The sequence below is a fragment of the Cyprinodon tularosa genome, unplaced genomic scaffold, assembly GCF_016077235.1.
Source record: "Cyprinodon tularosa strain WSP-4 unplaced genomic scaffold, ASM1607723v1 ctg98, whole genome shotgun sequence".
Taxonomy (NCBI): domain Eukaryota; kingdom Metazoa; phylum Chordata; class Actinopteri; order Cyprinodontiformes; family Cyprinodontidae; genus Cyprinodon; species Cyprinodon tularosa.
In genome coordinates this window covers 2477893-2497535 of record NW_024039762.1, presented here as the reverse complement: position 1 = coordinate 2497535, position 19643 = coordinate 2477893, and the positions used below count along the sequence as shown (strand labels likewise).

Sequence of the window (19643 nt, the reverse complement as noted above, 5' to 3'; positions counted from 1 at the left end):
CTGAGGCGCCCTGTTTTCTTCACGTCCTGCAGCCCTGCAGTGTAATTCTAGGTGTTGAGGACAACCCCATCTCCTGGGGTCAGAGGTTTTACGATGCAGTTAGGGGTTGGTGTGCACCAACTGTTACGACACTGCATTCCTCCATGATTCACTCTGTTTGTCTCACAAAATGCTAGTGTTTTTTTTTTCCTTTCCTGCCTGAAAAGAATGGGCAGGGACTAACGATTGCAATTACATTCTTTTTTAACTATAGCTGAATTGCATTGTGTGTTACGCTTCATCTACTAAGGAAGATGATCTAAATTTTTATTTGCATAGTACAGTGGCTACCATTCAGTAAAACTAAATTTAAATTTAAATGGAATTTGAAATTAAGGTGTTAAAGTGGATTGGGTGTCTATAGACTGACTTACTGAGCAAATGACACCAAGTTCTGTGTTGATTTCATAAATTTAATCAAACATTAAATTCTTTGCTTGAGGTGTGCAGATTGTAACAGCATCTGGGACACCATGTTTGAATTGCATCCACCTGTGTTACATGAGGCTAAAGTTAGTGGTGATAGCGGATTTCATAACATTTGTTCTGTTATAGAAACAGGGGGACATGAATGGAATTGATCTGATAGGCAAATTTTTAGTTTGGATCTCTGCATTTACTTTTCGGAAAAAGAGGTTATTGAAGTTAAATCAAAATACATTAAATGTTTTACGGTGTATTACCAGCATTAAAGATGAGCTAACTATTTGGATATGAAATAAGTAAAATGTATAAATTGAATATACTAAACAAAATATTGACTATCAAATAATTTACATAAAATAGTGTTCTTAAACTAAGGAAGGTGATCATTGGATTGTTGTATCTCTATTCATATGTTTTAAAATAAGTTGTTTAACTAAGACATCCAGGAAGGTCTAAACTAAAGATTTACATCATTTAATAAATTTAGCTGTATTGAATCTCTCTCCAAAACTGAAAAGGCATTGATAATTGATAAACAATATAAAAAGGGTAATACATTATTCAATTAAATATTTTATAAATAGGTTTTCAAATGAATAAATGGATCAAAGGTAAAAATGGTTGAAATTTTTGGGATTTAAAATATGATTGGAATAAAGTAGGTCATTTTTGATATTTAGTGACTCATGTAAAGCAGGCTGATCATTCTTTAAGGTTTTAAAAAATAGAAAATATGATGATTGAAATTAAATTGGTCTAAATTGGAAATTTACAAATTAACAGTTATGGAACTGCTTCTAAAATACAGTTAAGTTTTGGGTTTAACATGATAGGAAACTTTCATTTCTCATGTAGGCCTTATATAAAAAGAGGGTCAAAGGATTGATAAAATACAACTCCAAAGTAGCAGATTTATAATACAAAAGGAAGACAGTGAAGCTGTCATAAAGTGTAGGATCAATCATTAACCAATCAACAGGGTTCTCTCCATATGAGCTCCAGACAGGACGGATGTTTCCAGGACCTGCTACCCGCATTCCAGGATGGAAAGGTAAGCTTGCACATTTATCTCATAAAGATTTCTTCAATGAGTTACAGGTCCTGGCAGCAGAATTTACAAAATACCAGACGTCACAGGAACGTCCAGGCTCGGGATCAGTTCGGGGAATCGACTGGGTGCGCCTGATGGTCATCAAAAGAAAGTGGTCTGAACCTCGCTTCGCCAGACCATACCGAGTCGTGGAGAGTACATCTCAGGCTGTCCGTCTACAAGAGAGAAGGAGACACGTGGTTCCATTGGAGTCAGTGCACATCAGCTGAGGAGCCACGGCGCACGCTGCAGGGCATACAGGAGAATCTACAGTCTCAACCTGCGGTCGAGGAGTGTCTGAGGGCCATCACAGCGCGGAGGAGGATCTGCATTTCCGGGCAGAAGTCTGCCAAAACCACTTCATTTTCCTGAATTACAAGGCTTAAAAGGCCCAGACAGGCACAATAATCCTGTTCCGGTGTCCTTCCATTGAGAAAAGGAGATTGCACCCTCTCCTTAAACTCACTGTTAAATTGGCATAATACTCCAATTTTCAGTGAGCAACGGACACTCAGGTGGAAAACCTGAGGTTTACAACCGAGGAGGAACACGTGAAGGATCCAGCTACAAGATCATCATTAACTTATCTTCTCTTTATTGCGTGTTTTCGTTTTTTGCGAACTCTTCAAGAACATTCGTTTCTTTTTGCGCGTATTTTTGGATCGTTTCCTGACGAAGAATTCATATTCATTTTTGAAAGACTATCGAAGGAGCATAGAGACGAACTCTAACTTCTTATTATTGAATTGTGAAAAAAAAAAAAAAAACTATTTTGTAATTTTTATGTGTTTATGCTATTTTGTAATTTTTATGTGTTTATGATGTATTTCTTGATGTTGTTATTGTTTTTTATTGACAAATTGTAGTTTTTGTGGTGAATATTGTCTTTTAAGTCTGCTGAGCATTTTTTAGTAATTTTGAGATATCTTACTTTTATTTTTTATTTTTTATTTCATATTCTGGGCTGATATTCCTATTGTGTGTTTGCTTCTCTTTCAGATAACTGAGTTTTATGATTTTTCATATTTGATAAGTGAAATGTATTTTTAGTTTAGTTTTTACTGGTTAAAATTTTGTGGTTCATCAGGTGAGTATTAAATTGTTGGACAGCGCAAGATACATTTGATAAGTTTAGATTATGGAGTTCAGCTTTAGACACATGGCCTGGCAGGGGACCTAGGAGGTGCTGTTTAAAAAAGGGGACTGTTATAAAATTGGGCTAATGTTTTAGTTTTTTAGTATACTAAATAATTTTTTGGTTCCTCTATTAGAAGGCTTAATCATTTTATTTGTGAGGTCTGTATGTCTCAGACCTCAAAACGGGGACTGTTAAAGAAAAATGATTATTTTTTAGACTTTATTACAGTTAATCTTATGGCATGTGTAAACACTCTCACTTGAACATATTTCTTAATTTTGAACAAGGCTGTGTTAATGATTTAAAACTACTAATGGGTAAGTATTCAAAGCACAGGAGGCCTTAAAATGAGTATCTCCTGGGGGGTGAATAACAGTTAAGCCTGCAGGAGAGATTTCTGCTTGGTTTACAGAAGGTCAAAAGTCTTCCAGAATAAACAACCAGGGATGGTGAGGCCCCCCGCATTCCACAAGCTGTCTGTGAGAGCTTATCTTGTGTTTTATGACTTTAGGAATTCTAGATGCCAGGACAAGCTTTCCGCCTTTTCTTGTTAAAACAAAGAAGCAAATGACCCCAGATGTTTGCAGTAAATAAGGGGAAGCCCTAGCAGTGTCAGAGATGGCGTTTGGTTGGAGGACCGAGGGCCAGCCCCTTTTTGAATGGATTAGATACAAGAGGATAAAGCTTTCTAAATAGAAGAAAAAGATCAGATTTGCCCTTGCAACTCTCCAAAGATGTCTCTGTACTCTTTGCTTTCTTTCCTCCTATGTCAGGTAATGGAATGTATGTCTCTGTTGTTCTGCAGTTTCTGGTGTAGGTTTGTGCATTGTCTTATTTCTAAAGTGTATGCATTGTCTTATATTGGATTAAACTCTGTAATTCTGTGACGTCAACACGCAATGTTGGTTTTATTACCAAACGCAGCTCGCCGAGTGGACCTGGGGAAGGGAAGAATCAGAAGCCAATCTTTTTCCAAAGTTAACTATGTTAGAATATTTTCTTCCTTTACAAAGTCCAACTATTGGTCTCATATACCATGTTGAGAATAAACTAAACACATGATCTGGATGGACAAAACTACAATGCACTGTTGAGTCTACCACTGAACAGCTGAACACTGATAAACATGGGGCTTGCAAATGCCTTTTGTAGTGAAAGTTGGTTTGACGCAGGGGTTTGAATATAAAATTAAGCCTTATTAAACTCCTATTCTTTGATTAAATAAGAAAATATTATCTTCTATTCCATAAACTCGCACTATTATTTTTTTATCTACTACAAACAAACTTGGTAAAATATTGAAGCCGTGAGTCAATACTTTTTAAGATGGTTTTCTTGAGATAAAGAGATAATTTTTATAATTGTTTAAAGATAACAAAGCCTTTTTCTTGTCAAAATGGATTGATTCATCTCGAGAAAATAATTGTCGCTTTCTCGAGATTGTGAGATGTGATTGATGTGTGAGTTAAACTGATTAGGCCTTCATCCTTTAATAGCACAACTGTGGCAGAGGATTTATTTGTGAAAGTCATGTGTCATTCTGTGAATAATCCTATGAATAGCCAAACTTTTAGGTAATGAGACAAGTTTGTAGGTTAGGTGGTTTGCTTCCACCTTTGTTTCATGATAATCATCTCATTATGTGGAGGAAACAATAACTGTTTGTCATAATAAGAGCTTTGTTATTATCTTGAGAAAATTGATTTTTTAATGAGATATGCATCTTGCTATCTTGAAAAACAATTAATGATAACGAGATAGTTATGTCATTATCTCTAGAAAACAATAAAAAAACATTACTCTTCTCTGAGTAGTTAAAGCTACAGTGTGTAATAATTACAGGGATATAAAGTCAGACATTGAATATATTATACATAACTATGTTATTTATCATCACCTATGAGCTCAGCCTTTTAACCATAATATTTGCGTTGCCTTAGAATTCGTTATTTATAATTACATAGGAGCGGGTCTCGCAGCCATGGAGGCAGACATCTTTGCGCTACGGCAGCGCAGAGGCAACAAACTAGCGATTGCGAGATCTCCCATTACGCTCAAAAATAACTACGGCAAGTTGAGAGAGATTAACTGAGACGGTACTGAACAGTAGATGGCAGTATTATGCCTGAGAAGCGTTTAGTCTGCCTGAAACCAAAGAAGAAGAAGAAGCAGGTATACTGCGCCTCAGTAACAAGAAAGGTGAACAAGGCGGCAGGCGTGAGTGACTTTGCAAACTGTTTGGCACTGTGTGGCCAAACATCAGACGAATGGAGGATCATGCCTACTCTGTATCTCAACGAAAAGCGGCGGACACCGAACCCCCATCATCTAAGAAGCGGAAACACGACGAGAATAAACGCAAGCGTGACAAGAAACGACCAAAAACACGGATCAACATTGGCACAGCATTTACACGATGGAAGTCACTGATGGAGGTTTTCAAAGTGACGCTCAAGTTGCCAGTTTTCTGTTGGACAGGTAATTAATCCTACACACACAATTGTCTAATATCACTGCAGTTTTTGGAGTACAGGATGCTCAGACCTGTCTAAAACAATAACATGCTGCGTGATGATGCTGTTACTCTCCAGTATACTTATTCAGCAACGTCCCTGACGTTTCACAGGTAATGATTCAGTAATTTTCTGTAAAATAATTTTCTGGATATATACCTCGGTTACTTCTCTCCGGCTCCTTTGGAGATCTTCAAGCCTTTCCTCCTCTGCTCTAGTAACCCCGCTGGCTCCCCTCCCTCGCCTGGCCCTAGCTGCACGCCCACCCCGGCCTCTCTGCCCTCTTCCTCGCCCTCTTCCTTTCCCTCTTCCTCGCCTTGTAACCCCCGCGCCACAAACAAGACTTGGACTCTGTAAACGGGGAATATATATTCTTCCAGCGAACACAATCTCGCTGTTAAACTAATGACTACAATTACTTCGTCTGTTTATATCACCATGCAAAGCAGCTCACCAAAACGTCACAACGACGTAGAAAAAATAACAAGTATATTTATTATCTAAAGTCTACATCAAATCTATACCCTACACAGACTAATGAAATACTATCTGTAAAATTATCTATATAAACAAACCTCATCACTTGAGAAGGTACAGTAGGTGATTCCGACGTCGTGGAAGACATTTTGTCCAGTAACGCTCGCCGTACTGTTGGGGGGGAGAAGCGGTGGGGGGGAGACGTTCATGTTGCTGCAGTCTGCAGTCTGGACGTTAGATGTCGCTGAAAATTACACACTGTAGCTTTAAAGGCACTAAAGTATGTGGTTTTATTAAGAAGTAGTTTCAAAAGACACTTACTAAACACTTTGCAAAATCTTAACTTTTTATGAGGTTAAGCCTATTTTATTTTGAAACTTTTAATTGAACTGAATAAATACAACAACAACAAAAATCCAACATTAACTGTTCCTATTATGGAGCAGTGAATTGTAATTCTTACCAAACACCTGAAGCGTACAAATGAAATAAGGATTTTATTTTGAAGGCGTATTAAATAGTTTCCGGTTTGTGGCGGCTCCTTGACACAGCTTTTATAAGCCCGCCTTCGTCAGCAAATCTCACGCCAATCATTCTCGGGAATTCAATGAGCGCCAGCTGGAAAATGGAGGCGCAAAAATAGCTCACAGGACCAAAGTTTATTGTCATATAGCTATTTTATGCATTTCTTTCAATATATTATCTTTTCACCTTCTACTAGCCCATTACTCCGGCTGATAAAATACGAATTAGCTGATTTTCCGCTGTGACTCCTGTTATTTTCATGAAAACAGTTATATGTACTACATTTATTCACCACTAGAGGTCACCATTTAAACACGGAAAACATTGTTCTGTTTTGTAGTAAATTTGTTTCTGTGTGTCATACAATTTGAATAACATTGAATGAGATAGTAGAATTTGATTTAGGGGGACATCCAGTTAATCCCAACAACGTCTCAAAACAGCTGACATCCCTTTTAAGTAGTTCATACATAAAGTCTTTTTAAATACATAGGAATAGGAACAAAGTATGCTGTTGTCTGTTGGCCCCTTTCACCCCATCAGATATAACTTTGATTATCAATACCTGAACGCTTATGATATGTTATCTATGAGTGGTTTAATCTCTCATAAAGTAAACATGGATGTTTAACAACACACTGTTGTAAAGTATTTTGGCAAGTATGTTCTGAAGATGATGTTTTTTCATTTTCTTAAAAAAAAAAAAACCCAAACAACATAAAATTACATGTTCTTTCATGAGGATCGCAAAAAATAAAAAGAAGAAACAATCCAAATCCAACTCTTGAGAAGAGGCAAAATTCATTTAGATAATCAGCATTACCATCTCCTAACCTCTAAATTAATTTATCAGATCTTTCTTTCTTTCTTTTTTTTTTTGAGGACTGTCTGATTCAGATCTCTGTCTGACTGACTGGTGCGGTCTTACCTAAATGTTAAGTCATGATGATCAGACATGTGCTAGGGAGACAAGAGACGGTTGCGACAGGGGATGGCTGCAATATGTTATTTAATCTCCAATATAAAAAACAAACTTAAGTAATTATACTCATATAAAAAAAAATAATAATTATTTGCCTCCTCTTCCAGAGATAAAGCAAGCAGATACAAGAGCCTATGCAGGATTTATAATTAAAATACACTATATTGCCAAAAGTATTTGCTCACCTGCCTTGACTCACATATGAGCTTAAGTGACATCCCGTTCCTAATCCATAGGGTTCAATATGACGTCGGTCCACCCTTTGCAGCTAGAACAGCTTCAACTCTTCTGGGAAGGCTGTCCACAAGGTTTAGGAGTGTGTTTATGGGAATTTTTGACCATTCTTCCAGAAGCGCATTTGTGAGGTCGCACACTGATGTTGGACGAGAAGGCCTGGCTCTCAGTCTCCGCTCTAATTCATCCCAAAGGTGTTCTATCGGGTTGAGGTCAGGACTCTGTGCAGGCCAGTCAAGTTCATCCACACCAGACTCTGTCATCCATGTCTTTATGGACCTTGCTTTGTGCACTGGTGCACAGTCATGTTGGAAGAGGAAGGGGCCAGCTCCAAACTGTTCCCACAAAGTTGGGAGCATGGAATTGTCCAAAATGTCTTGGTATGCTGAAGCATTCAGAGTTCCTTTCACTGGAACTAAGGGGCCAAGCCCAGCTCCTGAAAAACAACCCCACACCATAATCCCCCCTCCACCAAACTTTACACTTGGCACAATGCAGTCAGACAAGTACCGTTCTCCTGGCAACCGCCAAACCCAGACCCGTCCATCAGATTGCCAGATGGAGAAGCGCGATTCGTCACTCCAGAGAACGCGTCTCCACTGCTCTAGAGTCCAGTGGCGGCGTGCTTTACACCACCGCATCCGACGCTTTGCATTGCACTTGGTGATGTATGGCTTGGATGCAGCTGCTCGACCATGGAAACCCATTCCATGAAGCTCTCTGCGCACTGTTCTTGAGCTACATGAAGTTTGGAGGTCTGTAGTGATTGACTCTGCAGAAAGTTGGCGACCTCTTCGCACTATGCGCGTCAGCATCCGCTGACCCCGCTCCGTCAGTTTACGTGGCCTACCACTTCGTGGCTGAGTTGCTGTCGTTCCCAAACACTTCCATTTTCTTATAATACAGCTGACAGTTGACTGTGGAATATTTAGGAGCGAGGAAATTTCACGACTGGATTTGTTGCACAGGTGGCATCCTATCACAGTTCCACGCTGGAATTCACTGAGCTCCTGAGAGCGACCCATTCTTTCACAAATGTTTGTAAAAACAGTCTGCATGCCTAGGTGCTTGAATTTATACACCTGTGGCCATGGAAGTGATTGGAACACCTGATTCCAATAATTTGGATGGGTGAGCAAATACTTTTGGCAATATAGTGTATATATATATATATATATATATATATATATATATATATATATATATATATATATATATATATATATATATATATATATATATAAACCCTCAAAGCTCAAGCAAAAATACTTTCAAAACCTTACCAACAACTTTTTTTATATATATATGTATATATATGTATATATATATATATATATATATATATATATATATATGTATATATATATATATATATATATATATATATATTTTTTTTTTTTTCTTTTTTTTTTTTCTTCAATATTTGTTCATTAACTTTTACTCAAATATAACAGTAAATTAGGTTGAAACAAGGAGGTTACAGGGTATAGCGAATATCCTAGTAATTGAAAATGTATATACTGTATTTATACTTGGATAAACATGAGGTAATAACATTACTAGTTGCAATAATTTGATGCCATATACCTCAGCAAATGATGGGATATTAATTATACAGTATATTATACTGTATTTTCTACAGCTGTGGTTTTCTTTTTAATAAATGCATGTACTGAAAATGACTAAATAAAAGTAAATTCTCTCACAAATCGTTCCATCCTTTTTTTTTGTCACTGAGCTTCCTTTATTTTGAATCTTTGACTTATAGTACATGTTGTAACATATATGATTACCATCCAGAGATGGGGACCTAGAGTCAACAAGTCATCTATATGTCATGTATATGTTCTGCCTATTCACCGAATCAGGTGAGTCCAGTCTGCACAGGTTTAATCAGATTGGACTCACCTGGTTTAGTGGCCAGCAGAACAAATAATAGAGATGACTTGTTGACCTCGGATCCCCCATCTCTGTTATCATCTGATCAAAACAGCTAAATAACACTGTTTAACACTCACATCCATCCATCCATCCATCCATCCATATCCTGCATATTACATCCAGAAAGACCCAGAGGCGGGAATTTAACCCAGGACTTTGTTGCTCCAAGGCAACAGTGCTGAAAACTGTGCCTCCATGCAGCCCCTTATACTGTTTTATCATTATAAGTTAGCTTTGCCATCAGTATTTCCTTTATTATCATGGGTTATGCATTGTGATTGTAACACGTTGCAGCCATCGCCAAGCAATGTTGCAACTGTCTAGGTCTTGGTCAGTTGCAACACCTGACTCTGCATTCAGATGAAAACTATCAAAAATGATCTTTCTTTAATCAGTTTTTGACGGTTTGGACTGGTAACTGAAAGCCTGAGTCAAATGCAAAAAGGTTTGGAGCAGAAGTTGTTCTTCCCTACTGATTCAGAACATATTTTGAGTTATAAAACAGGAGGCTGTGCGTGCTGAGAAAATTAACAAAGCAAAAAAAAAAAAATGGTGATGAATGCAGTCAGACAAGAAGCCCTGTAGGTGTTATCCAGTGAAAACAGATTGTGGGTTCTTTTAAACTGAACTAGTCAAACATGTGCAAACCAGCAGCCAAGCCGCCAAAACACTGCTGTACAAACTGTTCCTAAAACCTGCTCATTTGAAAGGGGCCATGCATGTGGGCAACTGAAAGCTCATCTTTGTTTCAGTTCAATATGTCCTTTGGACTGATTCATAGAGGTCAGAAAATGACACCATATTTGCATGCAAATCATACCAAAAGGCTATTATTATAAAAATAGAAAGAAGAACAAACATATGAGGACAGTTTCCAGTGTTTCAATCTTTTTTCTCAGAAGCATAAAACAGTGTCAACATGTATTAATAACACAAAGAATGATCTTCTAATTAATTTATAACAGGAAAACAATGCAACAAATACATAGATATATCTTTGGGCACATGTAAAAACAAGATGTTTCGTATTAAAGGGCTGTCCTTTCTTTAAATGTTAATATATCTACTTGTTGTGGGAACAACAAAGCCCACTTTATTCCATCACTCCATCTGCATGTGGAACAGCATTTAGATAGAAGTTAGCAGATACATTGTATGCCTGAATGAGGTTTTGATATATCTGTGAGTATCTGGCACATGTTCTCACTTCTTTGACAAGTCATCTTGTTCTATTTTCTGCCAAGACTTAGATATAGAGATAAAGATCTGGTGTAGGGACGTACAGGAAACAACATCTGCACTTCTCTTTCTCTCTGTCTCTTGTGACATTATTTCGGCTCTGCCGGTTCCTTGGTAGTTCATCTATATTCTTCATCTAAGTACGTTGAAATCATAGCTCTCTGAGGCGGATTTGGACTTTATCTGATTGAAAAATCATCACCTAGACATCACCATGTCAAGTGAGTGAAATTTAAAATGATTGCAAAGAGCTTTGGCGATTTTTTGAAGTTGAGTTTTTGAATCTTTTTGAAGATCTTTGTGTATTTTTAGGTTGATTTTGAGATATTTAAAGCGTAACTTTTTCTGACATTATGTAAGAGTGCTGTTGATTACCGATTCATATGCTTAACGTGATGACTTTATTGTAGTGTTTTATTTTTTTGTTTAGTATATATATTATTGTTACAAAATAAAGATAAAATTATTCTATTTTATCTGTAAATATTCTATTAATAAGTGGCATATTTTTTTAGGAATCTTGCTTTGTAGTCAATTCAGTAACTTGAAATGGTAATTATTATGAATAAAGATGATTGCAAGAGAATACACAAGATTAGATATGTCAATTTTATTTCCAAGTATAATGAAGACCATTCAGAAAAGAATAAATAAACATTAATCCAGTTACTTTTAATGCAATTCTATTCAGTCATGTTGTCAATCACGTTTGGAGAGTTATAATGGTGTCAACTCAAAATTTCAATATATAATACAAAATTACTAAATATTCATTTTTAAACATCCTTCCTATGTGTCTTCTCAAAATGTCGTATCAAAACAAAAGTTGCATAATTGAAAATAATAACAAATGGGCATGGGGAATTAAAAATACACACTTGAGAAATTCACCATATTCCCAAATTTTGTAGCTGCTATGGTAGAAATCTCTGTCATCTCTGCAGTTCTATGTCCACGGTACATCCAGGAAAATCTGATCCGCTCCACATGAGTGAACGGGAAGTGCTACGTAAGTGCAAAAGCTAGGAGAGGCGGAGGGGCAGATCATTAAAATGTTTTAGGGCAATGACAATATCTTAAAATGAACCTTAAAATAAGCAGGCAGCTACTTAAGGAACTATATGCACTCTTTTTCATGTACCAATTAAAAGATTGAAGAGGCTGGATACAAGACAGAACGGCCTTCTATAGACCTCAAATGTAAAAAAAAAACAAAAAGCACAGCTTTGTTGTTTATGTCATTAAAATAAAGAGGTGTATGAGTCATCCAGTACTGTATTTCTTGAAGTCGCCTGAGCAATGATCGCATAGGAAAAAAAAAAGAAAGAAAGAAAATGAACTTTATTCATCTCACATTGAGCAAATGTACTTCTGCATTTAACTCATCCCATTGGGAAGTAGTGGGCTGACATTGATGGCGCCCAGGGAGCAGTGTGGGGTAAAGTGGGTTCTTGCTCAAGAACCCAGTATGCAGGCTGTGTGGATCAAACCAGGTACTTGCAACCTTCTCTGAGCATAAGCGCACTTCGCTAACCACTAAGCCAACACACCTTCAGTTGGTTTCTTCTTGTGGGGAACATAAACCTGGCAATCATCCACATAAAAAAGTCACATTTGTTCTCCCTTATAATGGAGCCAAATTAAGGCAAAAATAATGAAAAGAGCAGAGGCCTGAGATGTGAGCCTTGTGGGACCCCACAGGAGAAGGAAATGGAAGAGGCTTTTATATTGCCAAGACTGACTCAAATATCAAATGCAGCTCTTGAATACAATAACAAAAAATCTGTATCTAAAAGAATGTGAATAAAAATCCTGATTAGCACAGATTCTATGCTTTAATTTGGCTTAAAACCAGACTGACAGACCTCTGAAATGTTACGCAACAATATAGATGTCCAATATAGACCAATAGAGGATTTTCTCCAACATTCTTGAAAGAAGAAACAGGTTAAAGATTGGCTTTGGATTTGCCGTACATTTGGATAAAGGTTGGACTTTTTAAATCAAAGGCTGTAATATAGGAAGTTTCCAGTCATTTGGGAAAAACACTCAGTGACAGATTATATCTAATAATCCCTTTAAAAAAGTTTTGTCACCAGTAATTTTTTAAAAGGACACCTTATATAAGAAGAACTTATAAGAAAAACAAAGGAAAAACATTAAGAAAATTAAAATTGGTTTAAAACAAATTAAGATGTTTGTGGAAGGTTTTGTAGAATGTTTGACGAGTATTTCCTTGAAGCATAGTTTAAAACTGAATGATAATGATGCCAAAAGTCCTTTAAATTTTGACAATACCTGCAGCCTGCCCTTCCACTTTCTGCTGCCTTTCAATTAAGTTGCACTGCTCCCAACAACCAGCAGGTAGCACAACTCTCATATGGGATCTGCCTTCTCTTCAGCTGCAACTGCTAGTGTTGTTTTGTTTGCAAAGAGGTCTGCTTGTAAAAACTAAGAGGATCTGTGATGTCCATTCCACACATTACACACAGAATTAGAGAGGCAACCTAAGAGACAGTCACTGAAACATTTTGTCTCAGCACTGCACTGAATCCTATCCTTGCAAAATGTGTTTATCTCTTTTTAGTTTTAGATTAGTCGTGTAAACCAGGGACAGCATTTATCAGAGAACAAGCAGGCTCTGCAAAAGTTTTAAGATTTATATTTCAGATTAGAGTATCTGCTCACAGAACAGCCATTAGCTGTTCACTCTACAAATCTTGCTTTTATTTTGGAGGGACAAGTAGAAATTAATTTTTGATAGAAAGTCACACTTCTATGTTGCCGTTTACCTAAGAAAACATGTTGGAGAAGGTATTCAGGCTACAATAAAACCAGAACTGAAATCTTACAGACATACATTTCAGAATTTGTTGCAGGACTTAAATATTACAATTCACAGGTACTTTTCATCAAATCTTACTGAGCTATTTTACAGAAAGACGTTGGCAAAAAATACACTTTTTAGATATGCAAAGCTGCTAGAAACAAACTACAAGTGATCCAAAGTCATAATTCTAATAAAATGTGGCTCTGGATGCAATGACTTTCAGGTTTTTATTTGTTTTATTTGAAAACCTGTATCATTTTTAAAGATCCATTCCAGAAGGATTTTTTAATAATCAAATCTCTTTTCACAGACACCACTGATGATGTCTTTTCGACAACGCCTGATTATTCATCGTACTATGAGAACAGTAATGACGGCTTTGATCCTTGTCCGGAATACGATTTCAGAACATTTTATAGAGAGTTTCTGGTGACCATTTATATTTTGGTTTTCATCCTGGGCTTCTTAGGTAAGTATGTCAAAAAAGACTCCAAAGACACACGTATAATAACCAATTATACAAGTAAATAATATGTTGTGTCTTTCTGTTTAACAGGGAACAGCCTTGTTGTGTGTGTTCTGATGAAACACCGTAACCAGACTAACATGACCGACAAGTGTCTTTTACACCTCGCCGCCTCTGACATCCTCTTCATCATGACTCTTCCATTCTATATCCAATACGTTGTGGTTAATGAATGGACCCTAGGTGACCTCATGTGCCGTTTCCTTTCATTCGCTCATCACACTGGATTCTACAGCAGCATCTTTTTCATGGTTATTATGACACTGGATCGCTATGTGGTCATCATGTACTCTCACAAGGTGGCACAGTATCGCACGAGGAAGGCGTGCTATACTCTGATTGCAATTGTTTGGTTTCTGAGCATCCTGGTATCTCTGCCCACTTTCATCTTCTCAGAGTTAGATGATGATGACCAATCTGTGACCTGTTCCTACAACCCGGAAAAAGAAAACTGGCGCTACTATGATCTATTGGCAACAAATATTCTGGGCCTCGTGGTTCCCATGCTGGTGATGGTGGTTTGCTACTCGAGGATAATCCCCACTCTGGTCAGGATGAGGACAGTCAAGAGGCACAGGGTTGTTAAACTCATCATCTCCATAATGGCCATCTTCTTCGTATTCTGGGCTCCCTATCATATTTCCCGTTTCTTGAAGTTTCTGTTTGAAAAAGACATAATAACAGGCAGTTGCAGCTTTGAGATAATAATTAAGCTGTCAACTACGGTGTCCGAGACAATTGCCTACACTCACTGCTGCCTGAACCCAATTATATATGCCTTTGTGGGCCAAAAGTTTATGAGACGAGCCCTGCAGCTGCTGAAGAGGTGGGCTCCTGGTCCAGTGACTTTCACAGAGAGCTCATTCAGGAGAAGTTCGGTTCTGTCTCGGTCCTCTGTCACCTCCACCATCGTCATGATGTAACTATATTTGATTGACTTTAAATATTTGCAGAGTCTAATCAGCGATTAAAAACCAGTCAGTGTTAGTGTGGCGATTTAATCTTTAGGACAGTACTAATATCAGTATTTGAACTGCAATACTGATACATGCAATCTCTGTGCATCACTCAGTACCCTCACTTCCTCCTACTTTAGACATCTGAGACAGAAAGCACATTGGACATAAATATCAGTTTGTAACAGCTTTTAACTATGCAGGTATATACTGTAACTTCAGATTTCATAGCTCTTTTAATGTCTTCACACATTTGTGAGCTGGTGAAAAAAAACAACAGTTTCACAGCATGAAGCTTTTGCATCAAACTCTGCAGTGTTTTGCATTTACTGAAGGAATTCTGCTTAATGTGCAATTGTACAATCTGTCAAAATGTACAAAGAAATTCAAAAAGAGTTGTAATATTTTTCCTATATGCTGTAATATTTTTTGCTTTTTATAATAAAATAACTGAGTAAATGTGTGTATTTCCAAATCTGTCATCTCTTTTATTGTGGTGGATAAGAGTGTTTGAGAAAGTGTATATAATCAGAGTATTTTTCATTTAATGAATTCTCTTTTAACCTGCCAGATTAGCTAGAGTGGCTTGCTTTTGAAACATGTTATCTTTTGTTTACTGATAAACACTGTAAAACTGAGAAAAGTTCCACACCTCACATGAGTCTTCATCAGTAGTTTTTCTCGGTGTAGATCTCTCTCATTTTTTTATATCAACCACTTAAAATGATTTGGGGATTTCAAAAAGACCAGCAGCGTCAAAATAATTTTAACTCAGGCCACTTTGGCATCATCCAGTCAATAAAAGGGCCAGTTGCAGATGTATAAATGTCATTTTGGATTTTATCATTTAATTTCCAAAGAGCCCACGGCTATGTTATTGTAACTTTACCTCTTTAATTTAGCAGTATTAACTGCTTTGCACATTTTAAAAGAACATATTGCTCTATTTCATGACATGATATGCTTTTTTTGGCTCTTGAGGGCCGGATAAATTGCTGTGGTGACCTGGATTCAACCCGCAGGCCTTAAATGTGACTCACCTACTACAGACCAGGTTTGTTCAGTGTTGGTCCTTGAGGTCAGATATGTATCCTGAAACTTTTAGATGTGTCTCCACTTCAACACCCCTGAATCAGAATATCAGGTTATGAGCAGGACTCCGGAGAACTAGACTGCATGTAATTAAATTCAATTCAGTTTATTTCTATAGAACCAATTCACAACACTTCCTCTCAAGGGACTTTACAGACACAATACTTTCAGATTGGATCTAAGTTTCTGTTAAGGAAAACCAGTTGATGGCATTGAGCTTGTGGCAACAATTTACACTGGCATTTTGCACTTTGCATCTTCTGCAATCCCTCACACCTCCTTTCCTTTTGACAGGAAAAAACCTCCACCAGAACCAGACTCAGAGTGATCGGCCGTCTATCGAGGCAGACTGTGTTGTAGCACCAGAATAGATGCATATAAGAGTATTGCATTTATTTTCATTTAAAATACAGATGCCTTGCTAAAGTATTAAAAACCCTTAGCATTTTTACACATAACCTTATATCTACTCTTTCCTCTTATACACCACATATATGTATATTGATCTTTCAAGAAGATCTTTCTAAAGTACATCAAGAATGGTATCCCTTGTGACTTATGGTGGACTTAAGCTAAGCCCTCAACACCATTCCTTCAGAAATGCTCGATATGAGGGTCCATACTGGGCAAAACTTTCTGTGCTGCTTATCTCCCATATCAGAGACTTCCTTATCAACATGACTTAGCATGTGGTTTGAGGACAGCACAGGGGATAATGAGATGCCTACCAGATTTTGACTAGGTTTGTACTACACAAGTCCAGAAAAGGGTCACATGCACTGCTAAAGATTATTATTATTTATGGACACTGGGTGTCACACTCTAATAAGCTAATTAACTTAAAACATGTGCAAGGACATTTAGATATTCTCTTAATCTAGTTCTTTTAGCTACACAATCAGAGCAAGACTGTGAACAGCCAGCCTCTTTAGCAATTGGCCTTCTTGTGCAAGGGGTCAATGGTAACCTTTTGGAAACCAAAGGTCAAAGATGACCAAGATTACTTTTTCATACTGTTTCAATTATTATTACCATGCTTATTTTAGATTAAGTTAACTTTGTGTCACGGCTCATAACAGGGGACCTAGTATTCAAGGCAGACATACCGTATAATTATTCAAAAAGCGTGTATTGAAAAATGGATCTGCAGTATGAGTGGTCAGGGAGTGTAGGGCAGCAATCTCTGGTTCATTGGTTCAGTCTGTGCCCGGAGAACGTGGTTGATTCTAGCTGATCGGATGATGACTAGACACAGCGAGCTCTGATCATAGAGTCCCACATGCTGTATCCCTGGAGGACGGAGAACAAGCAGGAGATCAGATCCGGGCAGAAGTAGGAAGGCAGGATAATCCAGAGGGTGAAGCTAAAGCGGGTGCAGAGAACCCTGTAAATGGAATGCCATGCAGGCCACACTAATCGGAATCTCCATACTGATCAAAGTTAAGTGGGCCTGTTGGTAATCTAAGAATCAAACTCCGCAAAAGGGAATTTTTGCAACCTTCTTTCTGATTTTCCAGGAAACTTTCAGACTGCCAGAGACTGGAGGCTTTCATTTTGCAGGGAAAAATGTATCAGCTTCCTTGCTTCAAGCATGACGTTCTAAGCTTCCCTGAACTTTTAAGATGCATTACCTTTCCTACTACATAAACAGAGATTACAGGTCTGGCTAACTTAGATAACCATTAAAAATATTTTAAAACTTTTTTTGTATTTACTGGGTGTAAAACAAGCTAACAAGAAGCTAATGGTAACCACATGGTACCCCATGCTGACATGCATTAAGCTGATGTTTATAAAGCTAAAAAAAACACTTTATTTTAAAAAGCTTTTAACACCAATATAATGATACATTTTATGTGTTTCCTAGGGTGACCAGACATCCCAGATTTTACCGTTTTATGAATGAGGGGGGAAAAGTTGCATGTAAACTGTTATCATTCTAGAAAGAGTATGCGATTAATGTATAGATGAGGATCAGAGTGCACCAGTTCTAAAACAGATGAGGAAGTTCGTTATCACAGCCCACTGGACGCAGCTACCCTGTGTTACCCCAAAATCCCACATCCTCCATCACCGCCTGAGCAAAGCAAATCCTACAGCCTAAAGCTGTTCCTCCCGTCTTGCTGGGCTCCGACTTCTTCGGAGCTCGGGAAGAGCATGCGCTATATTATTTTTAAATTCATAGGAGCAAAACATGCAAAATAAACGCTTAATAACATGACATATTAAAAAAAAAAACAATCAGCATCAAGCATATGTGCAGTTTCTGCCCTAATATTTTCTATTTGTTGTGGATTTTTGTACCAGGGATAACTATGATCATATAATCTTTAAATTTACATCATATCAAAATAACAGCTTATTTAAAACAAAAAGCACAGCTGTATTTATGTACAAATCAGAATCAGACATACTTTAATAATCCAAGAGGGAAATTACTCTTGTTACACGCTCCAGATACAAAAATTTTTATATGTACGTATATACACAATAAACCGCACAAGATGATATAAATAAAAATATATACACATATAACTCTTATATATATATATATATATATATATATACACTCACCGGCCACTTTATTAGGTACCCCATGCTAGTAACGGGTTGGACCCCCTTTTGCTTTCAGAACTGCCTCAATTCTTCGTGGCATAGATTCAACAAGGTGCTGGAAGCATTCCTCAGGGAGTTTGGTCCATATTGACATGATGGCATCACACAGTTGCCGCAGATTTGTCGGCGGCACATCCATGATGCGAATCTCCCATTCCACCACATCCCAAAGATGCTCTATTGGATTGAGATCTGGTGACTGTGGAGGCCATTTGAGTACAGTGAACTCATTGTCATGTTCAAGAAACCAGTCTGAGATGATTCCAGCTTTATGACATGGCGCATTATCCTGCTGAAAGTAGCCATCAGAAGTTGGGTACATTGTGGTCATAAAGGGATGGACATGGTCAGCAACAATACTCAGGTAGGCTGTGGCGTTGCAACGATGCTCAATTGGTACCAAGGGGCCCAAAGAGTGCCAAGAAAATATTCCCCACACCATGACACCACCACCACCAGCCTGAACCGTTGATACAAGGCAGGATGGATCCATGCTTTCATGTTGTAGACGCCAAATTCTGACCCTACCATCCGAATGTCGCAGCAGAAATCGAGACTCATCAGACCAGGCAACGTTTTACCAATCTTCTATTGTCCAATTTCGATGAGCTTGTGCAAATTGTAGCCTCAGTTTCCTGTTCTTAGCTTAAAGAAGTGGCACTTGGTGTGGTCTTCTGCTGCTGTAGCCCATCTGCCTCAAAGTTCGACGTACTGTGCGTTCAGAGATGCTCTTCTGCCCACCTTGGTTGTAACGGGTGGTTATTTGAGTCACTGTTGCCCTTCTATCAGCTCGAACCAGTCTGGCCATTCTCCTCTGACCTCTGGCATCAACAAGGCATTTCCGCCCACAGAACTGCCGCTCACTGGATGTTTTTTCTTTTTCGGACCATTCTCTGTAAACCCTAGAGATGGTTGTGCGTGAAAATCCCAGTAGATCAGCAGTTTCTGAAATACTCAGACCAGCCCTTCTGGCACCAACAATCATGCCACGTTCAAAGTCACTCAAATCACCTTTCTTC

At 37.9% G+C, this 19643-nt stretch overlaps 1 protein-coding gene across 2 annotated transcripts in view; it reads left to right on the top strand.

Moving 5' to 3' along the window:
• Nucleotides 1–14988, top strand: part of LOC119777116 (C-C chemokine receptor type 3-like) — a 28306-nt gene extending 13318 nt beyond the window's left edge. Inside the window, exons 1-3 of one of the 2 annotated variants that reach the window (XM_038275912.1) lie at nt 10696–10825; nt 13745–13903; nt 13991–14988. In XM_038275912.1, the coding sequence (XP_038131840.1) occupies nt 10819–10825; nt 13745–13903; nt 13991–14883 (1059 nt within the window). In that variant the 5' untranslated portion in view covers nt 10696–10818 and the 3' untranslated portion in view covers nt 14884–14988. Of the gene's footprint in view, nt 1–10695; nt 10826–13744; nt 13904–13990 lie in introns of those variants that run through there. The other variant, XM_038275913.1, reaches the window with a different exon arrangement.
• The last annotated feature ends 4655 nt before the right edge of the window (nt 14989–19643 follow it).